This window comes from Strix uralensis, chromosome 1, assembly GCF_047716275.1.
Source record: "Strix uralensis isolate ZFMK-TIS-50842 chromosome 1, bStrUra1, whole genome shotgun sequence".
NCBI classification, from domain to species: Eukaryota; Metazoa; Chordata; class Aves; order Strigiformes; family Strigidae; genus Strix; species Strix uralensis.
Window position 1 is genome coordinate 60,806,715 of NC_133972.1, and position 25,183 is coordinate 60,831,897.

The 25,183-nt window shown below is 37.7% G+C and overlaps 1 protein-coding gene across 3 annotated transcripts in view; it reads left to right on the forward strand.

The window, feature by feature from the left end:
* The first annotated feature begins 392 nt into the window (after nucleotides 1-392).
* Nucleotides 393-25,183, forward strand: part of PTPRN2 (protein tyrosine phosphatase receptor type N2) — a 691,070-nt gene continuing 666,279 nt past the window's right edge. For all 3 annotated transcript variants that reach the window (XM_074868529.1, XM_074868546.1, XM_074868538.1), the window contains exon 1: nucleotides 393-654. In XM_074868529.1, coding sequence (XP_074724630.1) covers nucleotides 537-654 — 118 coding nt within the window. In that variant the 5' untranslated portion in view covers nucleotides 393-536. The remainder of the gene's footprint in view (nucleotides 655-25,183) is intronic.

The window sequence follows — 25,183 nt, forward strand, 5'->3', positions numbered from 1 at the left end:
TCCCTCCCCATGCTCAGCCATTTTTGCGGGGGATTCAAGCGAACGGCCCCTCCGGCGGGAAGGAGCCCCTGCCCCTCGCCCGGCGGCGCAGGGCTGCGGCCGTGCCCGGGGGCTCGCGGCCCGCCTGAGGCGGAGCCTCCGCCAGGGCCAGGGCCGGTTTAGGGGCCGGGGACCAGCTCCTGCCCGCGCCTTGCCGGAGGGGGCCCGCTGCTGCCCCGAGACCCCGGCAGGGAGCGCAGGGCCCTGCCCCGCGGCCGAGGAGCGGGGAGGCGGCGCCGCGGAGCTGGAGCGAGCTGCACCCCCACCCCCCCCACCCGCCTCCGCGCCTGCCGGGCGGGCGGGCCGGGGCGGGGCCGGCTCGGGGGCGGGCCGGCGGCGCTGGTCGCTGTCCTGGGTGTTGAATCTGCTGCGGCTGCCGCGCGCCGGAGCCGGGAGCGGCTGCGGGAGGCGAAGGGCGGGCGGGCGGCCGGCATGGAGTGAGGGCTGGAGGCGGCGGGCAGGGGAGCGGGACAGCGGCCGCCTGCGATGGGCCAGGCATGATGGGGGCGCTCGGCTCCGTCCTCCCGCTGCTGCTGCCGCCGCTGCTGCAGGTCCTCGCCGCCGCCCCGCGCAGCCAACCGCCCTCCGCCGGAGCCGCCGCCGAGGCGCGGATCGGTGAGTGGGGCGAGGGGCGGGAGGCGTGGGGCTGACGGGGAGCGGGGCCGCGCCGTCCCCTCGCTCCCTCCGCTGCTGCCCGGGAGCTTCCTCGGAGGCGGCTCGACAGGCCCCCGGCGGCCGCGCCTCCACGGCTGCCGGTGAGGGGCCCGTCCTCCGGTCTCTCACGACCGGCTCCTGATGAGGGGCCCGTCCTCCGGTCCGTCACGACCGGTTCCCGCTAAGGGGCCCCGTCCTCCGGCCCCTCGCAACCGGCTCCCGCTAAGGGGCCCCGTCCTCCGGCTCCTTGCGGCGCGGCTGACCGCTGAGGGTGCCCGTCCGCCGGCCTCCGGCGACCGGCTCCCGGCCCCTCACACCTCCTGGGTCGCGCCTCTCCCCGCCGGTCCCTGGTCACCCCGAGGCCGGTCCAGGGCCGCAGCTGCCCCAGCGCCGTGTCCCGGCGGGATGTCTGGGAACACCTCTGAGGAGCCGGTCTCGCCGAGTGTCCCCACATGCTGAAAACTTCCACTGGGACAATCACGAGGCCCCTGAAGTCGAGGTACACGCGTGGCAAGTCACCAAAAATGCATCCAGCCTCCACATATTTAACCCTCCTCCCATTTTAGTGCATTCAGCCCACTAAATTGCCCTCATATTTGGAAAACACAAGAAATCCCCAGGCCACAACCCCCCAGATGCAGCCCAGCCTTTGCTGATGTCCACCCCTAACTCATTCTGCTGGAGGTAGAAGTCAGCGCTGGCTCCTGATTAAGACTGATTTAGAGGTGTCTAAAAGTACCCAGTGCTGCCCAGTGAAGACCATTAAACAGCTTCTTTCTGTTGAGGTATTCTCCTCTTTTAGAAGATACTGTCTGCACTAAACATCCCCGCAGGCTAAACCGACGCACACTAACACAAAAGGATCCTGAAAACAAACTCTCCGCGTTTAAGATCAATACTCTTCTCCTGTGCCACTCTCCCTGGCAGTCCTTTCCTTGCACTGAGACACTCATGACTGTATGCTCACCAGAATTATCTCCAATCATATCTACTAATACAGTCAGTCTCATTTCACTTACAGTATCTTTCCAAAACTCACTTTAAGTCAAGAAGGTCGTAACTTGGAGTATTTTGTATTTTTTCTCAGTTTAATACCCACCTAGAGTGGTTATGGAGATCAGAGAGTGAAAGCTAAACTAGCTGTCCCTAAGAAATCTTTTTTCTAAGACAAAAAATAAAATTAAGAAACAAAGGAAGCCTCCCACAGAAATATTAGTGCAGTCTTCCTCATGTACCTTCTGTTTATTAAGAAGGGATTAAAATCAGCTGACCATGCTTTTAATGAGGTTTCAGTCAAGTGGCAATAAAAATGAGCTATTAAATGCTTGCTATAGTGAGGGTAGTGATGCAAGGTTTTAAGGAGAAATGGTTTGGACTGGATATATCCCTCCCTCCTCTCTCCTGGTTGCTATAGATATAGACTGTTTCTCCTAATCTGCTGAGGAGAAAGATTGCGTAAAAATATTGAAAGCAATAGCTGTAATTTTTACCTTTAATAATGCAATAGACTATGTATTGTGCGTTCTAACTAGTCAGATTTTGATTCTCTCTCCCTAAACATAAACTGCAATTCAGTCTGGGTCACGAAATATTTTTCAGCATGTTGTAGCTAAAAAAAATCTGTGTTTGTCACTTCCCTGTAGCTTCCCTGTGCTTCTGCCTCGGCAAGGATGCCTGCCTGACAGTTAAGGCTGTCCTTCCATGGAAGGGAATGGTGGAAGAGAAGGCTTGAATTTACATAGTGAATCCAGTGGTCTGGGAGGTATAATTCAGACATATTTCAATTGCAGTAAAAGAAGTTGAGCCTTTCTACTTCTTGCTGGGATAGGGAACTAACTGATATCTCACAGATCTCTGTGAAAGATGGGAAAGGATTTATTGTGTTTGACGAGATGCAGGAAAATGTTTGCATTGCTGGAAGTGAAACAGTTTTAGCTGTCTCTTCTCTTACAGTTCCTTTATTTCTTTTATTGATCAGTGTTTCAGATCTCATTAATCTTGAGTTGAAACTATTTATTACAATAGATTCTGTTCAATTTTAGACTGCAATTTTTAGACACAATCAGGAGATGCAACTGCAAATTTACAAGATATCTGAGTTTGGGGATTATTTGTGGTTATAGGTGGAAGATACTCATTTGGTTTCTTCTTGTGCACAGTCACATCTTCTTTAATTGAAAATTGAACACAGATGCATTATGAAACCTCTATAATATGTGTTGGAAACTGTCTTAAAAGCCATGTAATTATAGAAACAGTTTTTTTATTAATTTGTTCCTATTAAGTGTTTCAGAAAGTCTTCCTAAAAGCTGGTTCAGAAGTAGAAGTTCATGACCTTTACCATTTCATAGGATGTTTTCATCCAATTTCATTCTTTTCCTCTGTTTTTGTGTCGACTCTCGTCTATGCTTTCCAATATAGTGATCATCTCCAAATGGTGATCTATTTGTTTTGTAACATACTTATAAACTTGTTTAAGAAATTGGAAGTTTTAAAATTACTGGTAAATAAGATAAAAGATTTGGATTTGTGCTTCTTCTGCCTGTATAATTCATGAGGCTTTGTAGATTGTTCCCGTGGGAAGGTGTTTTTATGAGATGCTGTTATCAACAAAAGCACCTATTCTTCCATTTCTTGACATATATAGTAGCATTTTAAATGTGAACAAATGAGGAAAATTATAGCCCTTCCCCTCTCTCTGTCTCTTGCCCAGGTTTAGCCCAGGAGAGAGATTCTTGTCTTTTCTGCAGAAAAAATTGAGCTGAGTACATAGTAGTGTTCATTAGTCTTTGATGAAACACTGGGGCTGGGAATTTAATATCCTAAATAAATCTTTATTTGTTTATAAGACACAGTCCATTTAAGATTACAAAACTTCTTTTTCAGTGTTTTACAAAGTAATCATCTGTGAACAATATATCCCGATCATGTTTGCTAAATTCCACAGATTTGGGTTATTCTGCTCCTGTAGCGATGGTTGTATGGAATTTTTTTCAATTAGACATTTTCTTGTTAGCAATAATTATGCTGAGGAAGCAGTTAAAATGCCTTCCAAGAAACACTAAGCAGTTACTTCAGTAAAAATTGCAGCTCCAACAATTAAAGTATTTTCACGCAGTTGTACAGCTTTTTACGTAGACTAATCTATTCAGAAAGTTGCAGTGGTATTTTATTTTCATATTAAATAGGCTGTTTGAGGTAGAAACTTGGGAACAAAGTAAACTCTGAAGATTCTTAATCATGTTATTTCATTAGACCTAAAATGCTGATACTTTACAGCAAAAGTCATCCTCATATGTATTAGAAAAGAGAGTGTGTGCTTGCTGCAGTGCCTTTACGTTGACCTCTAATCTGTAAAGTGATGCTTATAACCTTCAGTGAATACGAGTATAATTTTGCAATATAATTTGATCTTTTGTGCTGCATGCAATCCCATTTTTCAATCTGCGTTTTCTTCTTAAATGAGTACATTAATATCCTGTGGAAATTTCTGGAAACAGTTGTTCCATACACCATGTAAAATTTCCTTCAAAGTTGTATTCAAATCATCATATGCAAAAGTTTTGCAAGTGAAATGCTTGTGAATTTTTTAACTAACAAAAAGACAAGTTGGTCACATTTCAATTTATGAAATATTCTTCTAAACCCGTAGCTGTGAGTTCCTGACACAAACTGTGAGCAAAGACTGTCTTACATTTCACTAGGGTTTAAATATAATTGAGGATAGAAACTTTACACAAAGACTTTTAAACATTGTTGCATGTTAATTGTAGGACTTTCACAAAGTACGGTGTGCATGTTTAAGAGCTGAAAAAAATGTTTTAGACATGGATTGGGAATTTCAAGAGATTAAAGTTGATCAGAAGTAAGAAATTACAAGAGTGGGGACCTCATTTACCATTGGTGTTGATTCTTAAATTACAAGAGAATGGAATAAAGAGTAGGACAGATGAAAAAATACTTTTTTTTTTTTGGCTTTTCAGTCAGTGCTTCAAATACAATCCAAAGGAAGCAGTGACAGAGAGCTTTTGTTTATGGCTGTTTCATGGGGAATAGAAAAAAGTATATCTTGGTTTAGTTCTTGTTGGATAGACGTTACTATAACAAAATTAACATAACTTCTCAGCCATCATTGTCAGGTGTTTTGAAAACCCACGAGGACTGAAATTTTGCTTCTTGCAGCAATTTTGAGCTGAGCTGGAGCTCACTGAAGTCAGTGTCAACCTTTCCATTGACTTCAGTAGCGTTTGGATCAAAATCTGGTTGAGGCTTGTAGCAGACTGGCTGAGAAAGTAGGGGAATTATAATGTTCCCATCTGTTCAGTAGATAAAATTTCCTGACTTCCCAGTTACATTAATTTGGATCTTCTTACAGGCACTCAGGTCTTTTGATATCATCTTGATTTGATGTAATTATTGATGATGGAGCCTATATATACTATGCTAGCAAATAAAAATATCAACAGAATAATTTCATTAAGACCATGCTATGTCCTCAGAACATGAAAGGTTCAGTGTAGGAAGTTGTATGCTTCCCTTTGTCAAAAGCTTTTTGGATATTCTAGAAATGTTTCTTAAGTAATTAGTTATGTTAGAAAGCAACTTGAAAGTAGGTTGATATCAAGGTACGTCTATCTGCTAGTTCTGTTGAATTAAAAGTAAGAATAAGCATTAATGCTTTTGGTATCATGCCGTGACTGTTTTGCAATATCTTTTTACTATCTAACTTATTTTTGTTGAAAGTTTCAAATGGACAGGAAGTGAATTATTTCTCTGTCAGTTAAAGGAAGTCATTGCACGGTGCTCTAAAGGTTATTCATAGGATGGGATTTCTAGGGAGATTTTTTTCTTTTTGTTCGGTTTACTGACTCAGAGAAAACAGACAAGATTTTGGAAATACAAGCTCCTTTCTGCTTCCTACCTGAGTGTACCTCAACATTTCTCCATATTTTGTGAAATAAAAGAGAATATTTTTATTTGTCTTCCTTCTTTTTATTTGCTGCTAACAAATCATACTAGTCCCAAAAACTTCATCATACCACACCGTCATCATACCATGCTGTCAGTCAGCCTACTGAGAAGAAATTAGGTTACTCCTAGTTGTTAGATCCTGGAATATTTGGGCAATACTGCTAAAATAACAAAGGCTAGTTAATGTTGATCCAGCAATGATAAATAGGCAGTTGCCTGTGTACTTTGTTACAATGAACAGCAATGCTTACAAACATCAGTGTGGAGAGACTGCCATTAGTGAGAAAAGGCAACCACAGTCCCTGAAGGCAGCGGAGCCCCCTGATAAGCAGGGAGTTGATCAGATTTCCATTGGCTGGAAAGAAAGCGTAATCTTAGATGTAGGGGATTACCATTGGTCATATGTATACAAATCCATAAGAAGACCTGTGGAAGCCAAAAGGCAGTGTATATTCCAACTTCCTGAAAACAATATATATTTTGGCCTCATCCCACTTACACTGTAGCCTAAAATTTACATAAAATCTCTGAAGTTATTCTTACAAAATCACTATATATAATGTCTTGCTAAAGTCTGTGTTGGTGTTTACAGGCAGATTTAGGAGGGCATTCAATAAAGATTGGAGGAAGGATCAATTTGGTTTTGATGATAAAATTGGCAAAGGAGGGAAAGTATCCAAGAGGCAAAATCCACTGCTAGTCTTTGTCAAAGACAGGATGCTGAGGTGGATGTATATTTGATTAGGCTCTGCATGGTCATTATTAATAAGTCTAGGAAGGCAGAAAGTAATATTGTTGCTGGTCAAACAGTTTCATGTTTGCAAATGAAGAATAAGCAGGTAAAGATGCAGATGAAGAAGAGCATGTTTGCAGGGAAACAATCAGAAGAGATGCAAAGGAATAGAGATATGTTGGAAATCTGGATGTTTAAAAGAGAGAATGAGAAATGAAATGTTTAGTAGAAATAAAATTATTGGAATTGGAGATTTGTGAGTTGTATGTGACCTGTAAAGATGTAAACTTAAGATTGGGTGGAGTTACTTTTTCTCATGGAAGAGACGGTCAAAATGTAGCAGCAAAACTGAGATGTTAAATGGACCAGTTTGAGGAAATGCTTGTAGACTATGAGAAACTGTTCTGGGAATAGAAAAGATTTATTTCTCTTAATGTAAGGGGTGGGATTCATCTAACTAAATGTAATTACTTGAGCTAATCACTCTAGGCTCCTTTTAACCTATATCTGGTTTATAAATTTCAATTAATTTTACCCAACTCTACATATCTAACATAGGTCAGATAAACGTCTCCCTGACTGCAACTATTGCTTTCCACTTAGTATTGTCTTAATATATTTCCCAGGCTAGACTGAGTATCTGGCTGTAAATATCTACATGGTATGTACTGCACCTTAGCTTTTCAAAAATCAGTTGCTCAGGTTAAACTTGGGGAGAGGTAAGAACATTTGGAGAGTGATTTACCTGTCTCTCCCCATTGAGGTGAGAGTAATGAAGTAGCTTAAACTAAAGTTAGGTTGGTTGAGGACGACCTACTACATTACTGCAAACCATAGGCATGACTTTGAGATATATAGGTCTTGCAAAAAAGCTGTTTAGGAAGGTCCTGTGAGTAGTCAGGCAGGTAGATTTGTCTCAGAAGGGACTGAAACAAGTGAGGTGACTGAAGGATATTAGTAGTCCTGGAAAAAAATTTCTCTGAGAAAATCACCCTGTGGTAATTGCAAACAAATGAAGGTGACCTCTGAATGAGACGGAGAAGAAACAGACATAATAGAATGAGCAAGCAAAGGGGAAAAAAAAGCAGGTAAATAGAGAGGAGGTCTGCAGGTAAGAGAGACAAATGGTAGGAGAGCCTGGTATTGGAGAGCTGAAGGAAGGGGGCCATGAAGACTTACTACTTTTGGACAGTCAGGAGAAAGCATGAAGGACATGGAGGTTCATGTGTACATAGGATTACTGACTTCTGTGAGTTTTAGGGGCTTTAGTTGTGAGGGGGGGTGGAAGGGCTCTATTTTTAGCTCAGCCATTTCACAGTGTCAATATACTATCCTCAATTGCCATTCAGAACAGCTGTGCTCATCAAAAAATTAGGGAACTTTTTTCTGAAAAGATTAGTGGGGCTTAACTTTATAGAATTTATTCCTTTTGAGAAGGAATTCTTTGAGAAGTAAAGTAGCTTAGTAAATTACTGCATCTTACTGCGTTTTCCCCTATAGTTTCTTTCAGTGAAACATACTTAAATATTAAACATAGTTTTTGATGCACTGTCTCTCTGAATGGAGATTTAGCACTTAACATTGCATACCTATTTTGCTTCAAACTAATACATTGATAAAACAAGCTATTTTAACTTGTAAAAATCAGTAACTGGAAGTTTTATGGGAAGTACAGCTGGTTGTAGTGGGTGTAAGGTCTTTTCTTTCAGTCATAGCTTAACAGCATGCAATGATGGTTACATAAGCTTGAAATCATAGCCAGCAAGGACAAGGCAATGCACAGAGATATATGTGCCTCCCAAAATGTAATATACTTCTAGATGCCCTCATAGAAAACAATGCAGCTGAGACCAAGCACACACTACATATTATAATAAACTTACAAAATTCAACAAAAGTCAGGAAATATCCAAATACATGTAAAATCCCCATTTTTACTCCCTCTCTCCCCAATTAACCTTTGTTCTCTCAAGTTTGAACCTCAACAAATTCTACAAAATACCTTACGGAAATCAATCTTGGATGCTGAAAGACTGATAGATATTTTTGATTTCTGGCACACAGGAATCTTCTGTTCTCATTATTCTGCAGGAGATAGCCATCTGTCTGTCTGTTGCTGTCCTAAAAGGGCTAAGGATATTATAACCTCTTGTTAATGTTCTGCTCTGCACCAGGAGGACTATCTTTTCTCTACAACTTTTTTAGTTGGTTAATACAGTTCAGTTAAACTCAGAGCAGTTGTTTCAGACACCCGCTTTACTTCACCTGGAGGGGCATACCTCATCTTCAGGCCTGAGAAAGAGTTTGTGTGTTAAGAAATTATCTATGTTTTTCCAACTATTATCAGGCTTCAGCTCTGCAGTACAGAGTGTTTGGCAATAACAAAAGTTTATGGTATTCCTGCCAGTGACTGCTTCATCTTGCCTTTGTAAAGGTTTGATTGAAACAGAAAAAATGGATCTAAATCACAGCCCTGCTCACAGCAGTGAAAACAGGGCTGGTATTAGTGCTGTTATTCATGAAATGGCAACAGTGACATGGGTTTGGGGATAGGATTAGTTTATGCAACTATTGTCCCTGAGCTCTCCATGGCATGAAAGTTTGACTTGTGTTCTTATAAAAGATAGTCTCCTATTAACCTGACCTCTCTTACAGAATTGATTTGTAAGTTAGACGTTAAATTCTATTTACTCTTACAGAATTGAATTAAAAATGTGGCATCAAAGATTATAACCCTTGATTAATGCAGATAAATCACCATCAAAGAATGTGAATGTCCATTCTATTTTTTTAAAGACTGTATACATTATGGTGTGTTTCTCTTGGCAAAATGATTTGTTCTAATTTTAGTTTAGATTGTGGAATACTTTATATACTTGCTGTTTATATTCCAGCTTTATTTGATATCTGATATGATAGATGCTAAGCTATCAAATATCTTCAGTAAGCTATTAATCATTAAATCTTCTTTCCTTTTCTAGGTTTTAGCACAGCTCAGTATTCTCAATATGTAGTCAGTGCAATGCCTTACTTACACTGATAAAATGTATGCCCAACTTCTTCTGTGACCTGGCCTCACCTCTCATCCCAGCTTCTCAACTAAACAGTGTTTCTTACTTTCATGGTATGATTATAGCAACTCCTTCCATTTGTTGGAGAAGGCTGTAGTCACTGCTGATCATCCCACTTCTCACTTATGTCTTAAAGGAAAAAAAAAAAGGAGGAGAAAAGGGAAATTTGGGAATTATACATCTGTCATGACTGTCTGGAAATAGCTGGATATTAACGAAGACAATATACCAAGGTAAATATCTTCAAGCATTTAGGTAGATGAACCCATCTTGGAGTTAGTGACACAATTGGCAGAGATAACCCCCCACCAAATTCTTCAGCACAAGGTATTCCTTTTAGATTTTTGATTTTTAGTTGAGCTATATTTAAGAAATGTCTGGGTTTTTTCCTACCCTTGAAATTTGGGGTCAGATCCTGCAATTTTCCCTTTCCTAATTATGAAGTGAAATTTAAAAGTTGTTAAAATATACTTGTTAGTACTACCTATCTGGAGGTTTATTTTGGTTAACTATGTCAGCTCATAATTACAGTTTACCAACATACGTTACATGCAGGGGATGGATTCCAAGGACAAAAGGCAGCTATAAATATTGCATATTCAAAATAAATGTAATAATAGTGAAAACAGGAATTTTGAAGGAGAAACCAAAGTTAACTGATGGTATCTGATGAATTTCCATCTTAAGAGCTGCAGAAAAATAAAACAATCATGTTCTTTGGGAGCAATCACTCACACTTTTAGACAGTATAAAATTTATAATGCTATAAACAAATATAATTTAAAAAGCAGAATGGGAAGGTTGTTTTAGTACTATGTCTGGTTGGTTTTATGCCATCCAACAAGACAAAGATCTACAGTTGAGGGCTTATTTTTTCCTGTCCATTTGCTTTCGTTTCTCTGAGTAACACCTGCTCTAACGAGTTTATAATCTGAAAGTAAATAACTGAGAAGGGAGGAGGAAATGGACACAGCACACAGGCTTGAGAATAAACAGCTGTCAAATGGCTGACATTTTAGAAAGTAGAACACACAGCTTTTATGAAGGATCTGATTCAGCTTGAATGAAGGAACTGATCACACCCGATTGTCAAACATTCCTAATTAAAGAATTACTTGAGAGAAGTCTAGAACAATACTTTATCATCTTCAGTTTATGGAACTATTTTCATAGTTTAGCAGATAGGGAAGACCTCTGACATGATTAGTTACCCAGTGATGGGGTGGCTATGCAGGTTGTTGAAAGGAGCATGGTTGTGCTTCTTTTTCTCAACTTGCAGTTTAGGGAAGTTCATGCCAGAGAGACTATATTAAACAGCGTTGCATATAAAGGGAGGATGAGCCTCACCAAAGCCTCTGCATGAAGCTGCCAGAATCTGAAACTGTGTGTACATATGTTTGGCCACCTAATGCTCCTTTAACAGGGTGAGCTTCTTGTCATTCATTATCTTCTTGTTCATCCAGTATTAGAATAATACTAATTTGCTTTCAGATGAAAGTTCATCACTGCACAAGGACACTCTGTTACCAACAGAAGTATATAAAATACAGCCTTTTATGAAGAGCTTATCTAGTTTTCCTGAAGTTGTTTTTGTGTTTGGTGTAAATAAGAACGATTGCAGGTTCAGTTCCTTCTGATGTCACTCATATTAGTCCAGGATTCTTGGTAAGATGATTTAAGGCACCAAATATTTGACTGGGGCTTGCTAGAGCTGTGTTTATAGAATAGGTTTAGCTCTATTTAAGACACAGTATTACCAAATAAATATTTTAACATTTTCTTTCTAGTCAATTTTCTATTGTCTCTGTTGCAGTCTGGAAGATGGCCTTGGCCTGGTAGCACCCATGTTTCCCTGCTGCTTGACAAAGATACTCTGCGTAACTGTTCTTAGTTGAGAGAATTCTTCTTGCCAAAGGATGGGCTTTGGTGGTTTGATGGTGTATCATCTTGCAGCCCTGATCCCGTAGACTGGGATATGAGCGTTACCTTATTTGGGATTGCCACTCCCTGGACAACAGAGGGTATAGTGTTCTGTAGTTTGTCAGCCACACCTGAGTCACTCCTCAGTGTTAGACAATGTTCATGTACCAATGAAAAGAAAGCAAGTATTCTACTCTGTGCAGAGTTAAGTAAAACAACTTATTTATTCTATAAATAGGTGCAGAAAAAGATAACATTCTTGTACCTGTAATCCTGGTTTGGCTTCACCAGACTGTCAGATTTACCTAATTATCAGAATGCTTAATGAAATTTCTCAAAGACACATTATTTTTGGTCAGCTTTCATCCTCCAAAACAGGTGCTGATTTGAGGTGAAGAATCTACCTTTCTACTGTGGTTTCTGTTGAGTAAAGACTCATTCATACCTGTGATTTTTTTCCACCTTCCAGTCCCTTCAGCTCCTTTCAGCTGTGCTAACAGAATTCAGTTTGACCAGCTTCACCATTGCCACGTAACATTTGGAAAGTCCTTCCCAGTTGTGCAGATGTCAACTAAATACCAGTTTGTAAAAAAAAAAAACCAACCCAACCAGTTTGTAAAAAAAACATTTACAGACTGCAGATACTACACTTCCTGAATACACATTAGATAAAATACATAACTTTCTTGTAAAGTAAAGCTTCAGAAATTAATTATACAAATGTGTGTAAATGAAAGCAATGAATGCTGATAGAGACCAGCTATGATGACCAACACAAAAACAGAAAAAAAAGGGGAGAGGAGTTAGGAGTAAATACTCTTTAAATGTGGCAAGCTGGAAGTTGGTGTACTATAATAATATCTGTTATGTTGGTGTCAGTATACAACATCTCTTTTTCCTTGTCTTTGTAAGTAAAAAAATCAGTGAACTGACAGCTTTGTTGGAAATAGATTAATTTCATTATGTAGTTTCTTAACACTAGTTCATTTCACAGTATTTTATGTTATATTTATTCATAATCTATTTGTAGTCACATTTCATTTGTGAATAACGTATGTCAGGTATTATGATGACAGTTTTTTCATGTCATAAATCACAGCAGAACTGTTTCTATAATATTTTATTACCCAAAAGCATGATTAAGTCTGTCTGTTTAATTTTGGTTCTGATTACCAATGGAGATACTTAGGCATGTGCCTAAATATTGGTAAGTGCTATTGTCACTTAGTAAACAGGACTGTTCACCCCTCTTGCTTTCAGCATGGGAAAAAATAGGTCACAGCAGTTTTGATTTTACCTTGAATTTTTTGTAGAATCGGGACTTTTATTTCACTCATTTCTTTGGTAATTGAGCACTTCAATGACATCAAATTTTCATACACTAGAAAAGTGTAATAACTAACTTCATAGTACTGTCACCTGTGTATATTTTTAGGGTTACTTAGAGTTTGGCATTTCCAAATAAGATAATTAGAACATTTTTTTTTTTTAAATGAAACTAGATAGGAATTCCTCAGATTACTTTCAATCTGCTATTGGAGTGTCTCCTGCAATAATAATACTTTGTGTGTTTCATTTACTTTTAAAAAATTGATATGGCACACCACTTCCAGATGAATTAGAAGCTTTGGTTTTCATTCCTCTCCAATGAGTAGGTATCTGGTGACATCTGAGAAGTACTGTAAAAACCTACATTTGAGAAGATGCAAATTAACTGAACATTTCTCTGAAACCGGATTGGTGCCAAAAATCTACTAACTGATGCTTTACAACTGCATGAAAACTGAAAGAGGTTGTTCTTCCTTTTCCAAAGATGATCCCCAGTAGATGCCCCAGAAGAATGACTTTAACTCTGGACCTTAAAGATCAGTGAGAGAACACCAGTTATCATGTAGTTATAGAGCAAATAAATATAAATTCCTGTTATAATCCCCAGGTGCCTCATGAATGATTTTTGTATTCACTCTGCAGTTTCTCAGTTCATATATTATCTATGTGTAGTTATTCTCCATATGCGAGAAACTGGAAATAGCTTTTTATTCTTGGTTTCATCTCAGGAGGTGCAAACTTATATCTGCAAATATTTCTTTTTGCAAATTTAAGATGCTTTTTTTTTTTTTTTTTAATGAAGATGATATGTTGCTATAAGATAAAAAATTATTAGGAATTTTCCCTTAGAGGCAATTGAGAATTCTCTCCTCAGAAGAGAGACTGCTGGGTGGCTAAGGGGAAAGAAAGTAGGACAGACCACAGCAAGTGAGAAGTCATTATGAAAATAGCTAAAAACTTTAGTTCACCTTTTCCATTGCATTCTTATCCATGCTGAATATAAACTTGATTTCTCTGAAGAGCTTGTCTGTGCTTTTTTAACTTGACCTAGAACTCTCTTAAGACAGTGTTTAAATTTGAAGGGCTTATTAGGAAGATGTTACTGTAGCAACAGTAAAGTCATATTTTTCAGATTTGATAAAAAGCTTTAGTATCTTTCTTGACTGAATCTTTTCCAGATTTCACAGTAAGAATTTTTTTCAGTGTCATATATGGTATTTGTGGAATGAATTATCAAAAAATAGTCAAGTGGTGCAAAGAAGAAAAGGATGATTTCAGATAGTAACTTTTGTTTTTAAGAATCTCACCTGCAGTAATATTTTGCCATTCCATTATATGACACTTAAAAATATTAATAGAGTGATGATTCCCTTTTTCTGTGCATCTGCTGGGGGACACATCTCTGTTGGTGGATCAGCTCTCCAGGCTGGTATGAGGCCTGATAGATCTGAGCGTTGTCTGACAGTGGCGGATGGTTGGCAGATGGGAAGGTCATACCAAGGTGAGTGTCACGGTGTACTGCCCCTTTCTTACTCTTTTTCCCTCAGCAACTGCTGCTGATCACTGTTAAAGACAGATTTTGGTGTAATCTGATATGGCACTTAGTATGGTTTGCTCCTAAGAAACTTTTGACTAGAGCAAACTGAGTAAGCACAAATAGCATCCCCCTGAATAATGCCTGTGTTCCCCTATAGACCGATGGGCACAAGAGACTCGCAGTCCAGAGGGTATTCTGACTCATGATAGAACAATTCTGAAGTGGACAAATATTCTAGATGCAGATATACACAGACTTTCCTTAAAAGAAAAAAAAATATATTCACAGTAATTATGAATCAAAAATTATGCTAATATTTGCTCATTAGGCCCTGAAAGTAGCATTTTATAAGAAACAAAATTAAGCCGATTTTTGCTAGTAAACTGTTAATACAGTACTAAGTATTTCTTGCTAGTGTAGACAGAAAATACAGTAGGTTAATTTTTTTTTTAGAACTGTGCTCTGGCCAGAAGTCTCTAGTCTATCTTAAAGTGCTCCCGCTGCGTTCTGATAGCCATGGACAGTATATCACTAACTTTGGTAGCAGAAAAACTCCATGCCTTTGCATTATACTTTGCATTTCAGTACAGATGAGAAAGTGTGGAGGGAAAGATGTTACATCAAGACAGAAAGCCCATTTTGAGTATTATTGCCTGTTGTGCTGGATCATTCTACCCACCTAAGCAATACCATCACTTCAGCCATCTGCCTGTTGCAGAAGGCAGCAATTTAAGACTGCATGGCAGTTCTGTATGGTAACATGTGAAAGCTACTGAAATCAAGCTACATGGACTTTTCTGTAAGTGAATGTAAGTAGGATTTGGGTATGCCCTTCAGCTAGTTCTTTGCTCTTGGCATTAGGAAGGAACAGGACAAGGATTTGGTTTACTTCTTGTTTTAAAGATTTGTTTTTCAGTAATCAGTTACTCTTCTGTCTCAGTTTGGAAAGGTGGTCCAGTACTGTTCTAGAAGGATGTGTGCCATTCATAGAGTTATGATGTCTGCAACACTTGTGTAATGTGGAAGTTTTACGTGAGCACTGGTGAGATCCATTCCTATTCAGTTTATGAGAATTTGTGAGCTACTAATCTGGAATACTGTATTTTGCACAAAGAGAAGTATACATATATAATTAACAGAAGAAAATGTTGGGTTTTTTCCCTCAAATGGTTGTGAAATAATAAAAGTGCACCATCGTGCATGACATCTGTGTGAGAGGGAAGATTAAATTGAAAGGAAGATGAATTTAAGGAGAAAATAACTCTATAGTGTGTTCAGAAAATATGTAATTGAATAAAGTAGAAAGAGGTACAGTAGGTGTGTATTTTACTGATTTCTCAGATTGGTGGATATTGTAAACTCAGCTGAACCCATTTTTTCATTTACTTTCACAAATTAACAAAGTCTTAAAAAATAGTCAGGCGTGGAGACAAGCAAACAAAAGATGATATTGATGAGAAAGGCAATACAGCTTCAGGAAGATCCGTTAATGTTTTGTCACCTTGAAGTCACACAGTTTAAAGAAGGGTAACTTTTGAAGGCTTCTTCAAAGGAACAAGGTGAGAGATTTTAACTAAAATGAAGAATCTTTGTTCCTTTTAAGAGTACTTCTAGTTATCTGAAGATGCAGTTTAAAACAGAACAGTTCCTTGAATCTTCTAGCTATCAGAACAGGTTTGTTTTTCTAAAATAAGCCTATAAATATGTATTTAGGACTTTCTTTAAAATAAAGGTAATGCAGAATAAATACATTTAACTCTTCATCAAAAATTACTACAGTGACAGAAAGTGGCTGTTGTTTTTCTCATCTTTGGCTGTTGTATATAGGTTATTTGAGCAACAGCAGTGAGTTTTTGTGTGAAGAGCAAGAGATCTCAAATTGCTCCCAAGTGCAATATGGCTATTAGATACCATATAGCTGCTATTTTTACCTTCTTGAGCCATTAGTTTTGTGTGATCATTGGATTAAAACTCTCAGTGAAGTAGAGATACTAAAGTTATGTTTTACAGGAGCCAACAGAACAAGGAAATAATATTTTGTGATGGTTCTGCCTCTATATATTTTTTTTCTTTCACTCATTAATTGCAGCAGAGAGTGCTCCTTGAAGAGGTTTTAATTTTATCTGTTCAACATTTGGAATTTTTTTCTTATGGGAGCTTCTTGTATTTCAACATTTGGTTTTGCTCCATACCAGAACAAAAATGAAAGATGAGGATGTTTTAATGGAATAAAACATTTTTGAAAAGATTATTTTGGGAGTAGGCAAAAATACTGAAACATTAAAGAAAAAAATGTTAGGGTAACACTGAACTTTGTCAGCCTGAACTGCCAGGTTTGTCAGCCTGAGGGCAGAGAGAAGGCTTTGCTACTCCTGATGTTAGAAGTTGTATCCTCAGATCCTCGAATGCCCATGATGGGCAGGAGGGAAATTGCTGAGCTACTGCTGTGCAACAGAGGCCCCAGTCTTGTCACTGGGTCAGGCTTCCTCGTTCAACTCATCCATGAGGCATTGCCACACTTTAGAAGGGGGATTTGAAACACCTGAAATCAAATCTGGATCAGATGCATTGCAGTGTTAAATTGACCCCACATTAAATATTTTGTTTCAATTAACTCAAATACTTTTTTGCGGTTTATCCAGTGAAGTGTTTCATTAGAAGTATCCTGTAGAAGCTCAATTTTCTGAAAACTACATTTTTAATTGAAAGACCTGTTGACAGTCTCCAAACAGCTTTAGTTTATATAAGGATCAGAATGTTCAGAGAAGTTAGTTGATTTTGCTTAAAAAAACCCAAAATAAATCACTCCTTTAATGTTGCTTACATAAGAGCAGAATGTGAGTTGAATTGTCATGGAAGTGATATTTCTAAGCTTTTACTTCTCCTTCTTGAGGTATCAGCTACCTGGTCTGGTTTATTATAGCAGGAAAAAAAGCCTGTTTTCCAACTGTCTTCAGAGAACATGCTGGTTTCAATAAAATTGGTGTGTTTTTATGTACTTTCAAAAGATCACAAATGTGTAGATATCTGTCCTCCAGAGGGAATCATGGCAAAAATGGATTCTGCTCATTTTTTTTCAATTATTTCCTAATCCCAGACAGACTGGAAATTACACCTATTGACAAACACTATGAGAAATAACAACATACAACAAATTCTTTTTCAGCTCTAGCAATTTAGTGCTTTCTCAGAATTTAGACTGTATTAGATTAGATATTTGAAATTCTGTCCTTATTTTCTTTTGTTTAAATATCCTTTTGGTAAGAAACAGTTCAATGTTATTTTATTGAGAAAACTTTTGCAGCATAGTTAGTTGTGGGGTGTGGGATTCATGTCGCTTCAGATGTCTGTAGTTGAGTCAGCCACTCTGTGGCTCATTTATAGTCATTGAAGAGAAAGAGGTACTTATGGTACATAATTGATCTGACCTATTTTACATGTCTGCTTCAGGATAAGACGAATGGTACTCCAAGAACATTTGGATAAACTGACTAGATTTCCAACTGCAGAAGCAGCATGGTGTGAACAGAGGCTGCATTACAAACAGACAAGTGTAGAGGACTATAACTCCCACCCAAACTTTCTAATGTAACTCCACGAACTTTTTAAACTTGAGATCTGCATCTTACCTTCAAATGGGATAGTTTCCAAACCCTCTCTCTTAAGAGTACTTTCTGATGCCAAAGTTTACCATCTTTAGCACTGGCTTTGTTGTACCTAAAAACCGTATTGCCTAAAAGGCAAATATATTCTCCTGCAAAGTTTTTAAAACTTAGAGAACCATAGTAATAGGAACTCTGTAGAATGACAGCATGATCTTCCTTCTCTTGAAGTACATTTTATCTCTACAGCAATGGAGTATATTATAGTTTTGAATAAAATGATATTTTTGAAAAATCAATTGTTTTTAATTTTTTTAGTAATCTTCTTGATTTGTTTATAGATGAATTCTTTGTTTGAAATAAGCAGTAAGAATTTCCCAAGTAAATTCTAAGTAATTGTTAACTCTAAACTGAAAAGATGCAGTTAAATTCCAGTTTGTTTCTAATCTCAGAAAATTGTTGGCCATGAAAAATATTCATGCAAATGTACCGGCACAGACACACTTGACTGAAAATACATTTCTTCCTTCTTGTTCTACACTATAACAGACTTCAGGATTTTTGATGATTATTTACTTCATGATGCTTTGCTCATATTCAGCATAGTCTTTTATTGTCTCAGAGTACTAACTTGTCTTCGTACTGTGAAAAGTGAAGGGATACTTTTCAGGGATTTTTCTTTCACCTGTGTTCATTAGAAAACAAACCTTGTCTTTCCAACTGATGTAGACTGTTTTATATATAGAAATCCTGCTGGTTTTTCAAATTTCTATAACGAACTATATAGTGCTTATTTATTTTATGTTGCCACCAAGTGTGTTGGGAATTTTAAAGACCTTTGAAAAGATGCACTTCCAGCCTGAGGGGTTGATGAATTAGGTAGACAATATAATAAATGCAAGGATTTAGAAGTTGCATAAATGAATAGTAATATAAAGATGATTAACAATATGCTGTTTACATTAACTTATTTTGACAGTGAATGCTTTTCTGTAGTGAGAAGAAAAATTTTTTAGGTCATTGAAGTAAGAGCAATATGTAGTTATAGTGTGCTGGAAACCCAATTGCACTAGGCTGAAAATTTGTCAGTAGATATGGATAAGGACCGAGAAACAGTTACACACAGGGATGTCTTTTGTGACGGTTCATGACAGTTATGAAGGACTGCATTTTAAAATGAGCATTAATAAATAAAGGAGAAGCTGTATCTTGGTTCAGAAAGGGAACTCCAAATGTATTAGCGGCATGAAAGGAAACAGTGAACAAGAATAAAAGAAGTTGGAGGACTCAAGTGTTGAAAGAGGAGGGGGTGACAGGAGAGCAGAGGAATGTTAGGAAGCAGATTATGAAGGGCTTTGAATGTCAAGTGGTCATAGAACTGGATTTGATTTCTGTTTCCTGCTATGTGACATTAGGCAAATCATGACATTTCTCTATTTTTTGTAAGCAGAAAATGTGGATAATACTTGCATATCAAGTAGAGAACTGTGATGACAACTCTGGTCTTGGTGCAATGTAAATGAGATATTTATACTAATTTTAAAAATTCTTGAATGAACATGGTGATGTAAAAGCATTAGATCTGCAGTTTCCTTGACCTTACACCATATTTTTTAGTAGTATCCATTAACATAATTTGCTGCAATCAAAATTTCTGCAGAGCTCGATTTCTGTATACAAAGCTTTTTATTTATGGAAAGCAAGTTTCTGCAAGGTGATTTTCTTTCTAATCAGTAGCCATATTGAATAGTTAATGCGGAAGAATGTTTCTTTTTGGACCTCATGATTCTAAGTTTTTTCTTAAAATACATAGATAGGAGATTATACTGTATCACTAACTGTTACATTTAGTGTCCGTATTCATTACATAAGAGAAACATGTGAAATAATATTGTCAACCACGGGAGCAATCCTTGCATCAATTGATGTATTGATTTTATTTTCCAGTTAAGATCTTGCCACATAAGATATGCTTATAGTGGTACTTTTTGTAAAAGCAAAATACAGTACAGCAGAGAAACGACATTGTTCTGGAGGGAATGCCTGGTTTTATGTAGACCATTTTTATGTCAAATGAGGAATTTGTAATGATTCAGGTTTGCCAAAAGCAGGAGAAAATCAACTGCTTTCTTGATAAACTGCATAAACACAATGGTTTACATATGGTTGGTCAACATCCAGAATACAGTCTTGCAAAGAGGAAAATATTCAAACAGTTTAGGAAAACAATGAATTCTACCAACGCCCTTCTTATCTGTTTCTCATGTGCCATTTTGCAGTGCTCTTAGTACACTTTTTGAATTTATTTGGAAGATATGCTCACAGTTACATGAAATTCTAATTTGTACCACAGAGCCCATAATTTGGAGATGCATTTGGGAGTTTCAGCAAGAGATTGATGTTCCTTTTGTGAAGGTGAAAAATTGCAAAGAATTAAATCTGTTTGAAGTTCAAGAATAGTTGTGAGGTCCCTGATGATTTCACACAGTGCTATCTCTAAGGATTCCTGTTTACCATGTCCAGCTGGCTAAAGTATTATATCTCATGCCGGTATATGATAACAGGCCTGGATTTTACACATTTTCGCTGCCTCTCATCTGGATTTCAGTGGGGTAACACACTGTGGTTTAAAGTTATTTTTTCTTGATAAAGAGTAGGTAATACAGAACATAGCACTGTATGTATTCAGCAACACAGTCAGGGGTAAGTACATTTGAGTTGTTTTCTGTTCTGCACACTAATCCCTTACAGGTCAAGCTCAAAGCCTATGCCCTTGTTTACAAGACACTCACTAGCCGGATTCCTGATCCTCTAATAGTCCAAGTTATCTAATGTTTCCACCAGAGGTGTAGGATGAGGACTGCTGATAAATACTCTGCTTCTCAAAGTCAGATCTTGTCTGCACAGTGGAGAGGGGCTTTTGAGTAGTTTGAGACTTACACAAAAAACCTGAAGCAATACTGAGAACAGTCTGAAAGCTGTGTCACGTATACTCATTATGTAGGCTTAACTCTTTTATATTCTCTCCGTTAATACAGATACACAGTACATATGCTCGTAATTCGTAAAACACAAATAAGCAACCCTCCTCCAAAACAAATACCTAGCAAAGCCAGGAGAAATTCACAAAGAAAGAGAGAAACAGAGAGAAAACCATTTCCAAAAGTTACATAGTAGTCACGTCACTTGACATGCACTGGAAAACACTTGGACATGACAGCAACCCAAAACCACATAATGATACAAAGTTCTTCATAAAAATAGGATGGAGCTCACATTTGAAGATGGTAATAATTTTATTGACATTTGAAAATAACTGACTTTATCTTTTCTAAATATACCATTTTATACAAAATGAGTGAGAGCTCTGGGGAAAACCTATATCTGAATGAGTCAGTTTGTGGGTGTGTTGGTGGCTTAGGTAAATTAAAATGAAAATAGTTTTTCCTTCTGTTCATATTTCATTGTTTCTCTCATCTGTAATAAACTACTTGCTGTTAATATTCCTGGTATTTTTATTAAAATTATACTTACTACTGATTATGACCCAAAACCTATTTATATGATCCAATGCAAAATTTTGTGCAAAAAGTAGATTTTGAAACATGGAGGTTTGGACTGAGGAGAATTTGGAGAGTTTCCTTGATGTCAGCTTTGGAGTTCTGGTAAGAGAAAGAAGTTATTAAATTTGTCAAGAAAAAAGCCATAATGAGTGATGGAAAGTGAAACCTGAAGCTGAATAATTTCATGCTACAAGATGAGTATTTTTTAATCACTGGGACGATAAGCCATTGAATGGATTCAAATGAGGCATATGATGCAATACTTTTACTCAAGCAGAAATTGTGGAGTGATTGCAGCAACCACCTGATTATACTTGATGACATTCTCTGATGTTTTTAATGTAGAATGCGCTCACCGTGGTCTTTTCTGACCTTGAAATTTATCAATCACACTTCTGTTTATCTCTTACATTAGAGTGCATTACATTGCTGTGAAATATATTCTGTATAGATTTTTCCTTCTTCACTGTTCACGCAATGTGAATGGTGGTACCTATTAATTCCAGAGTAAAATGATTTTATAGTAGTTTTATGATTAAAACAAAGCAATTTTTACTTATTCTAAATAACGGGGCCTAAGAAAATCTGGCCAATTTTACCAGCATACAAAGACAAAAATTCTTATCAGCTTCAGTTAAAATCTTACTTGATTGCAAAGTGTTGTTTTATTTTAATGTATTTTGTAATGGGTTGACCTGTAGGAAATTGGTATGGATGACTATTTTGTATTCATAATTTTTACATTGACTGCTTGCAGTCATATAAGTAAGCATATCTAAATGGTACTTACCATTTCTGTACAAATTGCAGAAGAAAAGGGTGGAGGTTCTTATTCTATAATAACAAGTGCTAAACAGAAAATATTTTTTCTTTTTTTTCTCCTTTGTACTGTTTTTAAATTGATGTTCGAGGGCTTGCTTCTGAAACACTCAAGTCCATAGGAACAAGATCAAATCCTGAAGTAGTAAAACAGAGAAATAATTTCTTAAATAATCTGTCATCAGACTTCTTCCCAGTTCTTGCTTTTCATCTGGGCAAGTCTTGGAGAAGAGTGGATTCTTCCAAGGACAGCTTTTCCCTTGAAGACAGTGGTGTATAAAGTACAGAACTTTATACACTTTGCTAAAATCTTTCATTGTTGTACTGTCTTAGTAATGTAGTGGCATTCCAAGCAGAGTTGCAACAGAACAAAACCAGTGAGTTATTTACTATTAAGATACTAGTACTATTAAGATAGTACCAAGATGAGAGCATCTAGTTGTTTTATGTTGAAAAACAGAAAGAATGAGCATTACCTTGTAGCACTCTTCTACATGTCACTTGTAGTGCTCATTCTAAGTTGTGCTCAGTCTAAGTTGCTACATTTTGGGATAGACAGTGAAATCCTCAACACATAACAATTTTCCATGTATGTGTGTGTGTTTATATATGTATATGTTATTAATACTGAAATCAAGTCTAGGGTTCTCATGAATTCATGTACTGGTTCAGCAGTGCTCACCGCTACTCACTGTTTTCTTAAATACTCACTGCGTTGCAGACACATGCACACTGAAGCCTTCTTCACAGTTCTCTGTGTGATTCACCACCAGTACTAGAAGGCATTAAAGCCACCACTGGATTCTTCTGCATTTGCCTCTTTAGTTCCCTCTCCAGTGTTTGCAGTTGGATAATTCAAACATGGCTGGCTGATTTTATGGAGACTGGGAATGAAGTTACACATAGAAAAATCTGACTAATCTGAATTTAAAATACAGCAATAATATCTTTTGACCCTGAAGCATTGAATGCATTTTTAGTCTTTTGATGGAAAAGAGATCATTATTCTTTTTGGCCTGGTATTTTGCTGCAGTGCAGCTTTCTGTGCCTTCTTCTGCAGCTTTTTCTGGTGTGTTTCTCACTGAAGAAATAGAATGAGTCCTGTGACTTCAGGGCAGTACAGGATCACACCCCACACCAGCTCATATAGACTGTTTAGTCTTCTTATTTATTGCCAAAATCTACATCAAAGGAAAAGAAGACAGCAGGTGTTCCACATATAGCATGGAGAGAAATGTATTGAACTTCTGTCTTTCAGCATTCTGCAACTGCTGCAGAGATTTTTAGGGAACAAGCAGAGGCTGAAATACAGTCATCTTTCAAAAATAAACAGAAAGTTTATTCAAACACTACTTTGTCCATTACCCCTCTACTATTTTTTATGATTAAACAATAGAATTTTCTTATTTTAGAAATGGCTCCTAAAGACTCAACCCCTGCTGTTCTGTTTAAGTTTCATACAAATGACAGGAAAAATAACTGGTAGACAATACAGTATTAGTAAAAAAACCAGCTGTTACCATAGAAACATGAAAGGATCCCACCTTCCCTTAGTTTGTTTGAAGTAGAATTTTATATGTAACAACAAAAGTATACCTAGAAACAAAAATGTGTTTTTAAAGACATTTTCCTTGAAAATATCTGTGCTGTCAAGACAAATGGGATATGAGTCATTAGGAGGTGTGGTCTAATTTACATTCAGCTCATGTCATGTTTTGCAAGAATAGATTAAATGCTTTTCAGTAGCGCTAAACTTTTCTTGTTGACAGCAGGAGCAATTGTGGTTTGCATAATAAAACTGGCAATATAAAATAATTTCACCATATTTTGCTTCCATTTTATAATGCAGGAATTTGTGTAACTGAAAATGTCAATAAGGAGATAAATTAATGGCTTTCACAGTGAAAAAATAATAGTATGATTTTCTCATGGCAACAGATACAGCAGGTATCTGAAAAAATAAGACAAGAACAGCTATTTTTGAAGCAGGAAAGGTTTCTTTTATTCCATATTCTTGCACATATTTTTTCTAGCTATTGAAATGTTACAGATTTTTTTCTAGCTATTGAAGCTACTGAAATATTTCTGTCCTTTCAAAATTATTAAGAGATAGCTGCAATAGTTAGAGGGTACTTCAAAATAGCACTTTGTCCTAAAGAAAGGCGTGGCCTTATGGACTGAGAGTCTTAATATATGGCCAACTTCAGTTTATTTGAGATAATGGTGCATAAATGTCTCAGCTGTTTTGCTAAATGACAGGAAACATTGAAAGCAAGCCAGAAAATGTTTAGGCAGTGAAAGCAGCAAAGAAAGAATATATTCAGTGATCACTAATGAAGGCTGTTACCTAATATCTGTAAGTGCATCACTGAAGAAGCTACAGAGAATGCTATTATGTGTCTGGTGACATATAGTATAGCCATTGGTGATGACCCACTTTGTAACTGTCATCCAAATACTGACCCACCTCTGTTGTTCTTTGTCAGAAAACTTGCTTGTTGTTTTCTGGGAAGGATTTTTTTTTTATTTCATCTAGTAAGACTGATTCTTTTCTTTCTAAATACTTGTTTTATTAAATTTTACCAGCAATATAAGAAATTTCAATATTTAGAACTTATTGTATGCCTTTTAAAAGATCTTATGTTTTAGAAACCTGATGGACACACACATCTCAGAGTACTTTGTGCAATACAGACTTACAAAGCCAGCTTCACTAGCAACCATGTGTTGATTCTGGATCTGAGAATTACTGAAATAGTGAGGGAATTGTCTTGCTAGGAGTGAGGTGATTCAAGAGTTGGGAGATTTACCCTCAGAATCATGGGGTAGTTTTATCATGTGATGTGATTACCTATATCCAGAATAGAACTACCCTGGCGATGCATCTACTTGTGATGGAAAGTCCACGTTCTTGACAGGGGTGCCACTCATTTCTAGAGGAAAGG